This window comes from Nerophis ophidion, linkage group LG07 (genome assembly GCF_033978795.1).
Source record: "Nerophis ophidion isolate RoL-2023_Sa linkage group LG07, RoL_Noph_v1.0, whole genome shotgun sequence".
Taxonomy (NCBI): Eukaryota; Metazoa; Chordata; class Actinopteri; order Syngnathiformes; family Syngnathidae; genus Nerophis; species Nerophis ophidion.
In genome coordinates, this window is record NC_084617.1 from 42,827,084 (window position 1) to 42,839,911 (window position 12,828).

General features: G+C 38.8%; 1 protein-coding gene across 7 annotated transcripts in view; it reads right to left on the minus strand.

The window, feature by feature from the left end:
• The window catches only part of LOC133556360 (tight junction protein ZO-2-like), a 148,057-nt gene that overhangs the window by 47,557 nt on the left and 87,672 nt on the right, over window positions 1-12,828 (minus strand). For all 7 annotated transcript variants that reach the window (XM_061906199.1, XM_061906201.1, XM_061906202.1 and 4 more), the window contains 4 exons: window positions 11,125-11,249; window positions 4,831-4,888; window positions 2,198-2,348; window positions 2,023-2,131 (listed from right to left, as the gene is read on the minus strand). In XM_061906199.1, coding sequence (XP_061762183.1) covers window positions 2,023-2,131; window positions 2,198-2,348; window positions 4,831-4,888; window positions 11,125-11,249 — 443 coding nt within the window. The remainder of the gene's footprint in view (window positions 1-2,022; window positions 2,132-2,197; window positions 2,349-4,830; window positions 4,889-11,124; window positions 11,250-12,828) is intronic.

The window sequence follows — 12,828 nt, forward strand, 5'->3', positions numbered from 1 at the left end:
TGCTGATCCGCCTCCGCTTGGGATGTTTTCCTGCTGGCTCCGCTGTGAACGGGACTCTCGCTGCTGTGTTGGATCCGCTTTGGACTGGACTCTCCCGACTGTGTTGGATCCATTATGGATTGAACTTTCACAGTATCATGTTAGGATTGAACTTTCACAGTATCATGTTAGACCCGCTCGACATCCATTGCTTTCCTCCTCTCCAAGGTTCTCATAGTCATCATTGTCACCGACGTCCCACTGGGTGTGAGTTTTCCTTGCCCTTATGTGGGCCTACCGAGGATGTCGTAGTGGTTTGTGCAGCCCTTTGAGACACTAGTGATTTAGGGCTATATAAGTAAACATTGATTGATTGATTGATTGATATTCATTAATGACTTGTATACATCAGTGCTTCTCACCAGTGCTTTGGTAAACAACAAGCGGAAACCCAGATTATGGAGTTTGTAAAACCCAAATTGTGTATCTTATATTTAATGAAAAACAAAAAAATGCAATTTGAATGTGAGTTACTGTAACATTAATGTATACCAACACGTACAATATATTTTTTTAAACATTTTTTTGCTCACAAACAAACAAAAATAAAACAAAGTGTCTGCAGAGTTTTCTGTCGAATATGTTATATTAGAGGAATTTTTATCTTTGCAGACACATAAACACAAAGTCTGATTAAAAATATTTCGCTATCAAAATGCCTTTTCTTATTAAATTACTGGGTGTGTTGATTGACCAATACAGTATTTCTAATCCAGCCCGACAAATATTAGAACACAATTGAGCAAAGATCTGTTTTGAGAATTGCCACAATCAAACTGATACTGAACTTCTACACACTGGCAAAAAAGGTGATCAACAACATTGCTCCCAGTAAAAAAGAATATGGTGTTAATCATGCAAATGGTATTAAAGGGTTATTTGGTGTTTTGATATGATATATCGTCTGACAAATTTTAAAAGCCATTGTGGCCCATGAGCCAATCATAGAAATGTTTTGAGTGTCTGCAAGTCTACATTCAGAACAGGTGCGCTGCAGCAGATAGGGAAAGTAAAGAATGTCACTAAAGCTGCTTTTAAATGTTGTGTTTCAACTTTTATGCTAGTTTTAGTCATATTTCTTTATTTTGTTCTTCTAGGCTGCACTTCCAGTTGTGTGAGGGAAGAGGCACAACGTGATTCATTACGTCGGGACGAGGCTCACTTTCGTGACGGTGGAACGGGAGCTCGTGCACACGGACACACTTTCATACGCACGCACACATACACACACACACATACACGTATTGACAGACACACACAGGATCACGTTTAATAAAGGTAGATTGTTCCAAGCAGGATTATACCGGGCATCGTTGCTCCCCTATTGTTCACTACTGCGGTTACTTCTAACAGATTTTTCTACCATGTTTAATCGAGGAAATATGTTAATAGCTGATCACCGTGATCAAACACAACTTAACCGCGATCCCAGCCCTAGTTTGTACTGTAAGTATTGTACTTATTACACACCGGCTGTTTTATTGTAACGTGTCTCATGTTTGTAATTTTCATTAACAAATTTGTTGAAATTGCCATGTAAAATTGCTATTGCTAATCAGTAGAATTATATGGCACCAACAATGTAAATTAGCATTGAGCTAGCATTTTTTAAAAAGTGGAGCCTCCGTTTTGAACGCTTTCTATCAGGCAGCCCGTGACAAATACACTTGTTTGCCAGCAAAGTGCCTGGGCCAGTGTCAATTCTGCAACCGGATGTGATGTCACGTGCCACAAAGATATCAAAATATAGCACCCTTTGATTTCACACGGATGGGAATTTGGTCGGTACCAATAAAATTATCATCCCTGCCCACAGATAGTGAGTATCTACTCTACTTTCAAAAACTAGAATTCCTTGTTTGTTTCATGGGAGTTTTTGTTTCTTTGCCTTTTTCATCCTGAGGCCTCAGAACTTCAAGCAAATATTGCTTCTTTCACAATGTTATTTAAAAGTTATCAACTCTTAACTCGTGTGACGTTTACCGTCTGGTTTGCTTTGAGCCAAAATGGTGACCAAATCTCCTTTTGGAATCTCCAACAGGAAGAGCACTGCTTCCTCTCGGACAACACCTTGAAAATCCACATGATTTACCTTCAAGACACAAGCAACAGGTTCTTAAAGACACATTCCAGACACGATAACGTCCAGACGGTCTACCTTTAGAATCTGGTCCCCAACGCGGAGGCCCTCTTCTTCAGCAGGACTGCCTTCCTGAACGCCAGCAATGAAGATGCCAACATCGTTTCCCCCTGCCAGCCTCAGGCCCACACTGTCACCCTTCTGGAAATTGACCATAAGTGTGTTTGGCCTGCAGGGACAGCAAATATCAATCATCCTGATCAATGATGCTTGGCTCAGAAATGATAATAAATATCAAACAAGCTAACTTCAGCCACTCGCTAGGCATGTTTATTAGCTTGTGTCATATATATTCTCAAACTAGTGGTACGCGGGCTCCATCGAGTAAAACGCCAAAGAATCACTTGATTAAAGAACAGTGTTTTAATTTCCTTAATTCAAACACAGTGTTACTGTTCAAACTCTGTGTAATGCTACAGTGGCCAAAATATTAAGTATAACTTATTTTTTTTTTTTAATGACAACTTAGATCTACTATTAGGGCTGGGTATTGCCAAGGACCTCACGATACGATACGCATCACGATACTTGTGTCACAATACGATACGATATTGCGATATTAAAAGTTTTGCGATACATGCGATATATTGCAATATTCTACATAGTTAACTGAAAAATGCATTATGCATCTTAAAATCTGAGTTGTATGCACATCAGATGATAGTGATCCTTCACGGAACAAACTGAGGCAAATGTAATTCAAGTTACCCATGCCATTTTATTATAACTATACAAGCACAAGTTACAACATATTTGCATGAACAACACACTGTCTGAAACACATTGAAAAGTGCAGTGTGCATTATTATTAGTCTCCCTGAGCACAATGACACAAAGTGCAGTGTGGGTCAGTGTCCACAAACTGAACTGAAACCTCAGTGCATCATGTTTCTTCTGAAGTTAGATTAAATACTCCAAATAAAATGCAGTGTGTCACACACACTGAAATTGAAAATACAAAATAAAGTGCAGCTTCTTCCCTTTGACCTTAAATGACAAAATTAAGTTCACACACTTGTCTCCCTGGACAAGAACTGTGTGTGACTGTTTGAACACTTCACTGAATGTATGTAGAAAAGTAAAATATGTCTATGCATATGTATTGCAGAAGCACTTTAATGTTACTTAACACACAGAGCTGAAATGTATGAGAAAAATAAAAAAAGTGTACATAATATTTGTATTTAAACAAAACAAAATTTGTAACCAAGATACTCATACGTGAATGGGTCTACTTGTACTTGACTTCTTTTGTTTTCAGATTTTTGTGAAGAAAGATAATCTGATCCACATGTTCTGGGCTGAGTGCACTCCTCTGTGCAGTTATAATGTCACCTGCGGTTGAGTATCTAATGGGAGCGAAACAGCGTTTGCAAAGCGCGTAGTCTTTGTCCAGCTCACTTGTGTGCTCTCTTTTCCTTTGGAATCCAAAATACTTCCAAACATCTGCCTTAAAGTTCGAGGGCGTCTTTAGTTTAAGTTTACCTTCCATGCTTGCTTGTTTTGTTTTGGGGTTTTTTCAGCTCCACTGCCTCACTGCAACAGCCGGGGAAAAACGAGGAGAAGAGTGCAAACGCCTTGCAGTGAGGTAGCGGCAGCGGAGGTCGCACTGCACTTACAGTCCGTCTAAAAAACATGATTTTTTATTTTTATTTTTATCGATATTCAAACTTTAGAGTATCGATATTGAATCGGAAGAGAACGTATCGCGATGTATTGCTATATCGATATTTTTGCCCACCCCTATCTACTATAGTGCTGTATTTGGAATAAAACATGTGCATGTGGAGCTAATCGTAGCGCGGGGTATATATTGTAGCGTCCCGGAAGAGTTAGTGCTGCAAGGGTTTCATGGTATTTGTTCTGTTGTGTTTGTGTTACGGTGCGGATTTTCTCACGAAATGTATCATTCTTGTTTGGTGTGGGTTCACAGTGTGGCGCATATTTTTAACAATGTTAAAGTTGGTAATACGCCCACCCTCAGTGTGACCTGTATGGCTGTTGACCAATTATGCCTTGCATTCACTTGTGTGTGTGAAAAGCCGTAGATATTATGTGACTGGGCCGGCACGCAAAGGTAGTGCTTTTAAGGTTTTTTGGCGCTCTGTACTTCTCCCTAAAAAAAGTCATCAATTTTACTTTTTGAAACCGATACCGATAATTTTGAAACTGATACCGATAATTTCCAATGCTACATTTTTAGGCATTTATCGGCCGATATTATCAGCAGTTCGATATTATCGGACATCTCCAAAAAAAAGACTTCAATTGTAGATAAAATGCAGGATTGCTTCTAAAATTTTGAGAAAAAGTTGTACATATTATATTTGTGTGCTGCATGTTTGAAAACAGCAAAACACCACATGTGCAGTAAATGAGTGTCTCCATGGTGAAAGCTGCATAGTACAGGCAAATCCTCACTTAAATAAGGCAGCCTGCACAAGCTATCAATTGCACATGCAGTCTCGTAAATTACACGACCACTAATAGTACACGCAATTTTATAGTATACATATGCTGTTTAGCGCCAGGTGTACAGATCTTAGTAGATCACACCCTAGGTTCAAGACATTCAAATACATTTGATAAATAGAATCATAAATACTGTAAAACATACAGTAATTGACAGAAGAAATATATTAACAACTCACCCATATAATTTTTCATCTTCTGAACTGGGTCGGAGGAGAATCTTGGGTGTGGTTAAAACTAAAATAGAGAAGATCAGTGAAGAAGAGTATTATTGTTTTACAAATGACAAAATATCATATCAAGTGGAAATCAATAGAGATCCATACATAAAATGCTAAAGATGGTCTATGTTGCTTTTAATGTAAAAAAAAACAATCTAGCTTGTTTCGCTTACCTGGGGGTAAAGTTCGACTCAGATTTTAAAATCGAAAAACAAATCGGCAGCGTTGTTCAAAAAACCTTTTATCAATTATGCCAAATAGCGAAAGTGAAACCGCTTCTATCAGGACATGATCTCGAGAAATTCATCCACGCCTTTATCTCGAATTTTTTAGACTACTGCAATGCCCTTTATATAGGCATTAGCCACGCCTCCCTCGCCCGCCTGCAGCTCGTGCAGGACTCTGCTGCTCGTCTGCTAACACAGACCTGCAGACGTGAGCACATTACCCCTATATTAGCGTCCCTACACTGGCTCCCTGTGCGTTACCGAATCAATTGTAAACTCCTTCTATTTGTTTTTAAATGTCTAAACAACCTCGCGCCAACATATCTCTCCGACCTCCTTCAGCCTTACTGCCCCACCCGATCCCTAAGATCAGCCGATCAGCTGCTACTGAGGGCCCCTGACACAAGGCTGAAGCTTAGAGGTGACAGAGCATTCGCCACTGCAGCTCCCAAGCTCTGGAACGACCTACCTCTGAGTGTTAGACAAGCCTCCTCTCTTCCTGTTTTTAAATCTCTCGTAAAAACATACTTTTATTCCATGGCTTTTAACACTGAGTGATATCCATCCTGCAATGGCGCCCCATTTTACAACTGCTGTGAACCTGTTTTTATGTTTTATTTATTTATTTTTTATCGTGTTCTGTTTGTGTTGTGTTGTGTTTGCTCTGTTCTCGTTTTTAACTTGCCCATTGTACAGCACTTTGGCTACCCCTGTGGTAAATTTTAAATGTGCTTTATAAATAAAGTTGATTTGATTTGATTTGATTATATTCATCAACAAATTAGCAAACTAGATGAAGATTGTTTCTTTCCTGTTAGAAGTTTACATCACATAAGTCGTCCACCATTTTTGGATTTCCCTTGCCAAAATTTGTAAAAGATTATTCAAAGAAAAGAGTGTTTCAAAATATTAATACTGCTTCAGGTTTATATTGTGTTTTACTTGGACCTCAAAGATACTTTTAAAAGTTGAGGGAGGATGACTTTAGTCTTTGAGGTTGAGAAGGTCAAAAGGTAGCAACTTACACTGATATCTCTTACGTGGGTACTAATTAACAACACTTTTGTGGATGTTCATGTGTTAATGAATGGTAGTTGCTAAATAATACAATCTATCGTGAGTTGCTAAAGCCAACTCTACTGTCCAGTTTATTGTTTGTTTTCTTATACTTCTGAGGATCATTTGCATGTATTATATTGTACAGTTTGCATGCAGTTGCAATTCCAAGACGCAGGATGGCAGTAGTGTATAGACTACATAGTGTTGCAGTAGTAGTAATAGTTGTAGAAGCAGAGTTGTACGGTGCCACAAATTTACTGTCAAATGCTACTAAAATGAGGCCGTTCGATTAAAAAAAAAAAAAAAAAACCTGTGGCACATGTGCAAAAAGAGATTTCAACCCTTTCATTACATTTTGCTCCTAAATAAATCCATTCAAATGTTCTCCCCTCTGTAAAGCATGTTTGAAATCAATTTAAAACATACCAAATTGATTGATCACTTAGGTATTCAAAGTGGAGGGGACTGCTCCTCCGAGCTCACACACTTGTTCCAACACGGATGGAACAAGATCTTGTAAGGAACTGTCGGTCTTGAACACCAAGATGCATAGATGGCAGGCGTAGTAGCACAGGAAAACATTACTTTGATGTCATAAAGCAAATAGTGCAACTAGTAAGTGCACAAGCAGGAAAAACAGGAACCAGGCAGCAGGAATTAGGAATCAGGAAATAATCATTGAGTCCTGACTGGAGGGAGAGGCAGGCATAAATAGCTAAAATAAGAGCACTGACAGGAAATAAACATACACACAGGAAAACCGACACATAACCAAACTGTCAGTTACATTACTGACGGATCTGAGTTGATGCAACTGATCAGTAAAAGACGTTTTTGTCACCACCACTTGACAAAAACTGCACATGGCGCTGAGTCGGAAGGAATATCGAACAACAAATCAATAGAAGTGACAAACTTGCCATCTAAACAATACCCCGTTTATTGACAAGAACATCCAGCCATGGAAGAACCTTCAATCAAACCAGTGAACGATTTAAAAGAGATAACGTCTGAGCCAAAAAACTGCCACGGCTAGCCTGCTAAGCTAAAAAACAGTTCAAGCAAAACTACTCAGTGACTTCACACGTTACTAGGCAACAGGCACCGCCTTTAAAAGGCTCACGCGCGCACTGAAACTCATCTTAATTGCATTATGCCAGATATTTTAAGTTGTTTTTTTAAAGTTAAAAGTTACAGTAATACTGAGAGTCACAAACACACAATAGGGGTGGTGAATTTACCATCTGCATTTGACCCATCCCCTTGTTCCACACCCTGGGAGGTGAGGGGAGCATTTAGCAGCATAACCCCCAGCATAACCCCCAATTCCAATCCTTGATGCTGAGTGCCAAGCAGGGAGGTAATGGGTCCAACCACAAGGCCACTGAGCATTCATTAATTTCCCCAGTAATTAATTAAATAGTAATTCAGTTAGTAATTTAATTAAATTGTTGGTAAAGTTACAAGTAACTATAATTAATTACTTATTAAAAGTAATTTTCAGAACACAGCCTGTCACACAGCATCATGTTGGCAGGTTGGTGTTCCAACTTTGTGTCTATGTCCTATAATCATGTTTATTATGTGTATGTCCTATAATAATGATTATTGTGTGCATGTCCTATAATCATGTTTATTGTGTGTATGTCCTATAATATAGTTTATTATGTGTATGTCTTATAATAAAGTTTATTGTGTGTATGTGCTATAATCATGTTTATTGTAGCAGGTCAATTATGTTCCTGTTGCTGCTGACCTTTAAACATGACCTCTAAAACCAAAGTATTTTATTTCACAGTTTGTGTTTTTGTTAGCCTAAGAATTGAGCATAGCTAAATGTGTTTTTTAAAGGAGATTGAAGATTATATTTGATCTTTCTTATTATTTTCAAGGCTTTTTATTTTTTCTTATCTCAAAACACCTCTTAAGTTGGAATTCTATTATCATACTAGCCAACCCTCCAAAATTTTCCGGGAGACTCCAGAAATTCAGCGCCTCTCCCCGAAAACCTCCCGGGACAAATTTTCTACCGAAATTCAGGCGGAGCTGGAGACCACGCCTCCCCTAGCGCCATGAGGACCTGAGTGACGTGTCTGAGAGCGTGTCTGCCCAATGACATTATAACTGTAGAATTATCGAGGGCGAGTTCTGGGTTTCATATGTGGGTTTATTGTTAGGCAGTTTCCTTAACGTCCTTCTAGTGCAGTAACAACACACAACAACAATAGTCACGTTTACGTCTAACACCCTACCGTAAGGCAGTTCGTCTGCCGTAAACAGCATGTGACACTCTTAAACAGGACAATACTGCCATCTACTGTACATGATGCACCAAGACACCTCCAGGCAACTTCAACCCCTTAATCCTCCTCCATTCACATCCCATCTCCCCCTGATTGTAAATAACCTAATCTAACCTCCAGGCAACTTCAACCCCTTAATCCTCCTCCATTCACATCCCATCTCCCCCAGATTGCAAATAACCTAAAGTAAATAATCGAATGTATTTCTAATGTATATACTTGTTCTTATGCTATGGGAACTCACTATGTTGTCTGCTGGCTGTACATATCCTACTAAGTCACACCTACCCTGTTTCATGTCCATTTCTCTGTTGATGCAATTGTTGATGACTGAAGTACTGATATCAACCAAAGCTCCTCATCCCACCCCCCGGATTATAAAAAATTCAATGTATATACTATGATGATTAACTTGTGTGGTGACTGTATTATGCTGATAGTATATATTTGTACCATGAATTAACGTGGATCCCGACTTAAACAAATTTAAAAACTTATTGCGGTGTTACCCTTTAGTCGTCAATTGTACGGAATATGTACTGTACAATCTACTAATAAAAGTTTCAGTCAATCAATCATGCATTTGTGACAATAACATCTACTTTAGAAAGTGCAGTGCACAACTGCGCACACAACAGCTGTAAATATACTACTCCCCTCTTAACCCCCACTCCCCACCTCCCGAAATCGGAGGTCTCAAGGTTGGCAAGTATGCTTATTATGCAAAACCTACTTTTCTTTGATTGAGTGATTGAAACGTTTAACAGTAGATTGCACAGTAAAGTACACATTCTGTACAATTGACCACTAAATGTTAACACGCGAATATGTTTTTCAACTTGTTTAAGTCGGGGTCTACGTTAATCAATTAATGGTAACCTGTTGGTTCCTGTTTTTGTGTATTTGGGGTCTCCACCAGTTCAGAAATTGAAAATCAAGGCATGGTGGAGATATTTAGTAACGTCAACAGATATTTCCATGTAAGGGTTAGTTTATGGGCCAGACTATATTGGGATATGAGGTTTGATCCATATGGCCCAGCTCCGAACTAGTGTTAGCTACAGTGCCAGCACAGTTTAGTGATGTTCTCTGTTTGAGTGTTACAGGAGGACTTATGATGGCATTGTGTTAATTTCCATGAGGGCAAAAGTGTACATGTTTGAGTGGTAAAGGGGAACATTATCACAATTTCTGAAGGGTTAAAAGCAATAAAAATCAGTTCCCAGTGGCTTATTTTATTTTTCAAAGTTTTTCTAAAAATTTTACCCATCACGCAATATCCCAAAACACGCCTTCAGAGTGCCTGATTTTAACCGTCGTTATATTCACCCGTCCATAATCCTGTGACGTCACAGCGCAATCACACAGAAACAAACATGGCGGATAGCACAGAAAGGTATAGCAAAATTAGCTCGGATTCAGACTTCGATTTCAGCGCCGTCAGCGATTCAACAGATTACGCATGTATTGAAACGGATGGTTGGAGTGTGGAGGCAGTTAGCGAAAACGAAATTGAAGAAGAAACTGAAGCTATTGAGCCATATCACGACAGACAGCGGCACGGGAGGAAGCGAAGACGAATTCGGCGATAGCCTTCTAACCAACAATTGGTATGTGTTTGTTTGGCATTGAATGTGGGTGGAGGGAAAGGCTGGATGCAAATATAGCTACAAATGAGGCATAATGATGCAATATGTACATACAACTAGCCTAAATAGTATGTTAGCATTGATTAGCTTGCAGTCATGCCGTGACCAAATATGTCTGATTAGCACACTGTCAATAACATCAACAAAACTCACCTTTGTGCATTCATGCACAACCTTATAAGTTTGGTGGACAAAATGAGACAGAAAAAGAAGTGGCATAAATCATATCCAGGGGGTATACCTCGCTCGTCTGCGGGAAGAGACTGCCGTCGTCCCTGAATAGCTCGCACTCGGGCAGATTCAGTGGTGGTCTATTTTCCAATATTGCAGATTTTGTTGACTTTATCATTGGAAATGCATCTGCTTTGAGTGTCGCAGGATATCCACACATTCTTGTGTGGATATTGGAAACATAACACAGCTGATTTGACTTGGTGCGTGTAATAAGATTGACAAAATGGCGGATTGCTTCATGTTGTGACGTCACGGGTGAAAGGTCATCGCTCGACAGGCTATCAATTGAAAGGCGTTTAAATTGCCAAATTCACACTTTTAGAGTTCAGAAATCGGTTAAAAAAACATATGGTCTTTTTTCTGCAACATGAAGGTATATATTTACGCTTACATAGGTCTGGTGATAATGTTCCCCGTTAATAATGGCATTGTGATATTTAAGATCATTCATATTGCTATAAAAAAATTATGTGCTATAAAAAACATGTTACTAATACTTTTCATTTAGTAGAATGAACTAAATGGCTAATTCTAATCAGTAGCATGTCTAAGGCATATCCAGTGTAACTTAGACCTGAGCTTGATTGGACCCTACCTGTGAATGATTAGTCAAATCTCTGTCATGGATTGTAAAGTATTACTGATAAGACTGACATGTACATGCCTGCTGTAAACAAACCTCCATAGGAAAAATGGTAGTTTAGCAGAACTAACTTCAGTTTTATGAAGTAAGATAAAGATTAAAGAAATGTAAACTATCATAAGCAAGTGATCGCCAACCTGGAGGCTCTGTGGTGTGAGTTGATGTGTCTTTATCCAGGCCAGCCAAAGCCTGAGGGTCTTCAGGTACTTTAAATGGTGACGCCATAGCTGACATTTTGGCCATTGCCATCATAGGTCCTTCCCTGTAAAATACACATAGTCACAATTTTAATTCAAAATCTTCATTGATTTATATTAAAGACCCCTTTTCCATTTTTTTAGCATTAACTTATGGCCAGTGATGGACGTTACTTTGTTTTTCCAGGCAAAGGAAAGAAGAAAGTGAGTGTGCTGTAAAGAAGAAAGAAATTAAAGAAAGAGATCATCAAGAACATGTGTTTAGCTATCACACTTGGTCAAGCAGTTGGAGTGTAGAACTGCTGGTCTGCACCATACTGAAGCAAAATAAGTCCATAACGCCCGCCAAGGATGTCAAAACCATATCTAAACATTTATCCATGAAAATATGGAGAAGCTGCTGATGGTGTGTTTGACAGTGAAGCAGCTGGAAGGTAATACTACTGCCTAAAACTACTGTAATTGTTTGTACAACACTTAATTGTACTGTTTTATCATACTATATTTTACATGATATAAATATGCTGTTTCATAAGGGGCAAGCACCAATTGAAAAGATTTGCAATTAATTTCATCGCTCATTCGGTTATTTGACAATAAAAAGTTCATAAAATGTTTTTTGAGGTAAGAGCTGGTTTATTCTTTTACTCATTTAACCGAACAAACTAATTTACACAGTTACCACAGTTACTAATACATTTAATTGAATTTTATACATACAGTATATATATAAATATATATATATATATATATATATATACACATACAGTATATATATAAATATATGTATATATATATATATATATATATGTATATATCCATCCATCCATCTTCTTCCGCTTATCCGCGGTCGGGTTGCGGGGGCAACAGCCTAAGCAGGGAAACCCGGACTTCCCTCTCCCCAGCCACTTCGTCTAGCTCTTCCCGGGGGATCCCGAGGCGTTCCCAGGCCAGCCGGGAGACAGTCTTCCCAACGTGTCCTGGGTCTTCCCCGTGGCCTCCTACCGGTTGGACTTGCCTCCTACTGGTTGGACATGCCCTAAACACGCATATGTGTATATATATATATATATATATATATATATATATATATATATATATATATATATACTGTGCGTGTGTGTGTATATATATATATATATATATATATATACACACACACGCACAGTAGATATATAGTATATATGTGCAGTATGTAAATACATATATACACTATATTGCCAAAAGTATTTGGCCACCCATCCAAATGAACAGAATCAGGTGTCCTAATCACTTGGTCTGGTGTATAAAATCAAGAACTTAGGCATGGAGACTGTTTCTACAAATATTTGTGAAAGAATGGGCCGCTCTCAGTAAATTCCAGCGTGGAACTGTAATAGGATGCCACCTGTGTAACAAATCCAGTCCTGAAATTTCCTCGTTCCTAAATATTACAAAGTCAATTTTGTTATAAGAAAAATGAAGAGTTTGGGAACAACAGCAAGTCAGCCACCAACTGACAGAGAGGGATGAAGCGCATAGCACAAAGACTTTCTGCACAGTCAGTTGCTACAGAGCTCCAAACTTCATGTGACCTTCCAATTAGCCCGCGTACAGTACGCAGAGAGCTTCATGGAATGGGTTTCCATGGCCGAGGAACTATAT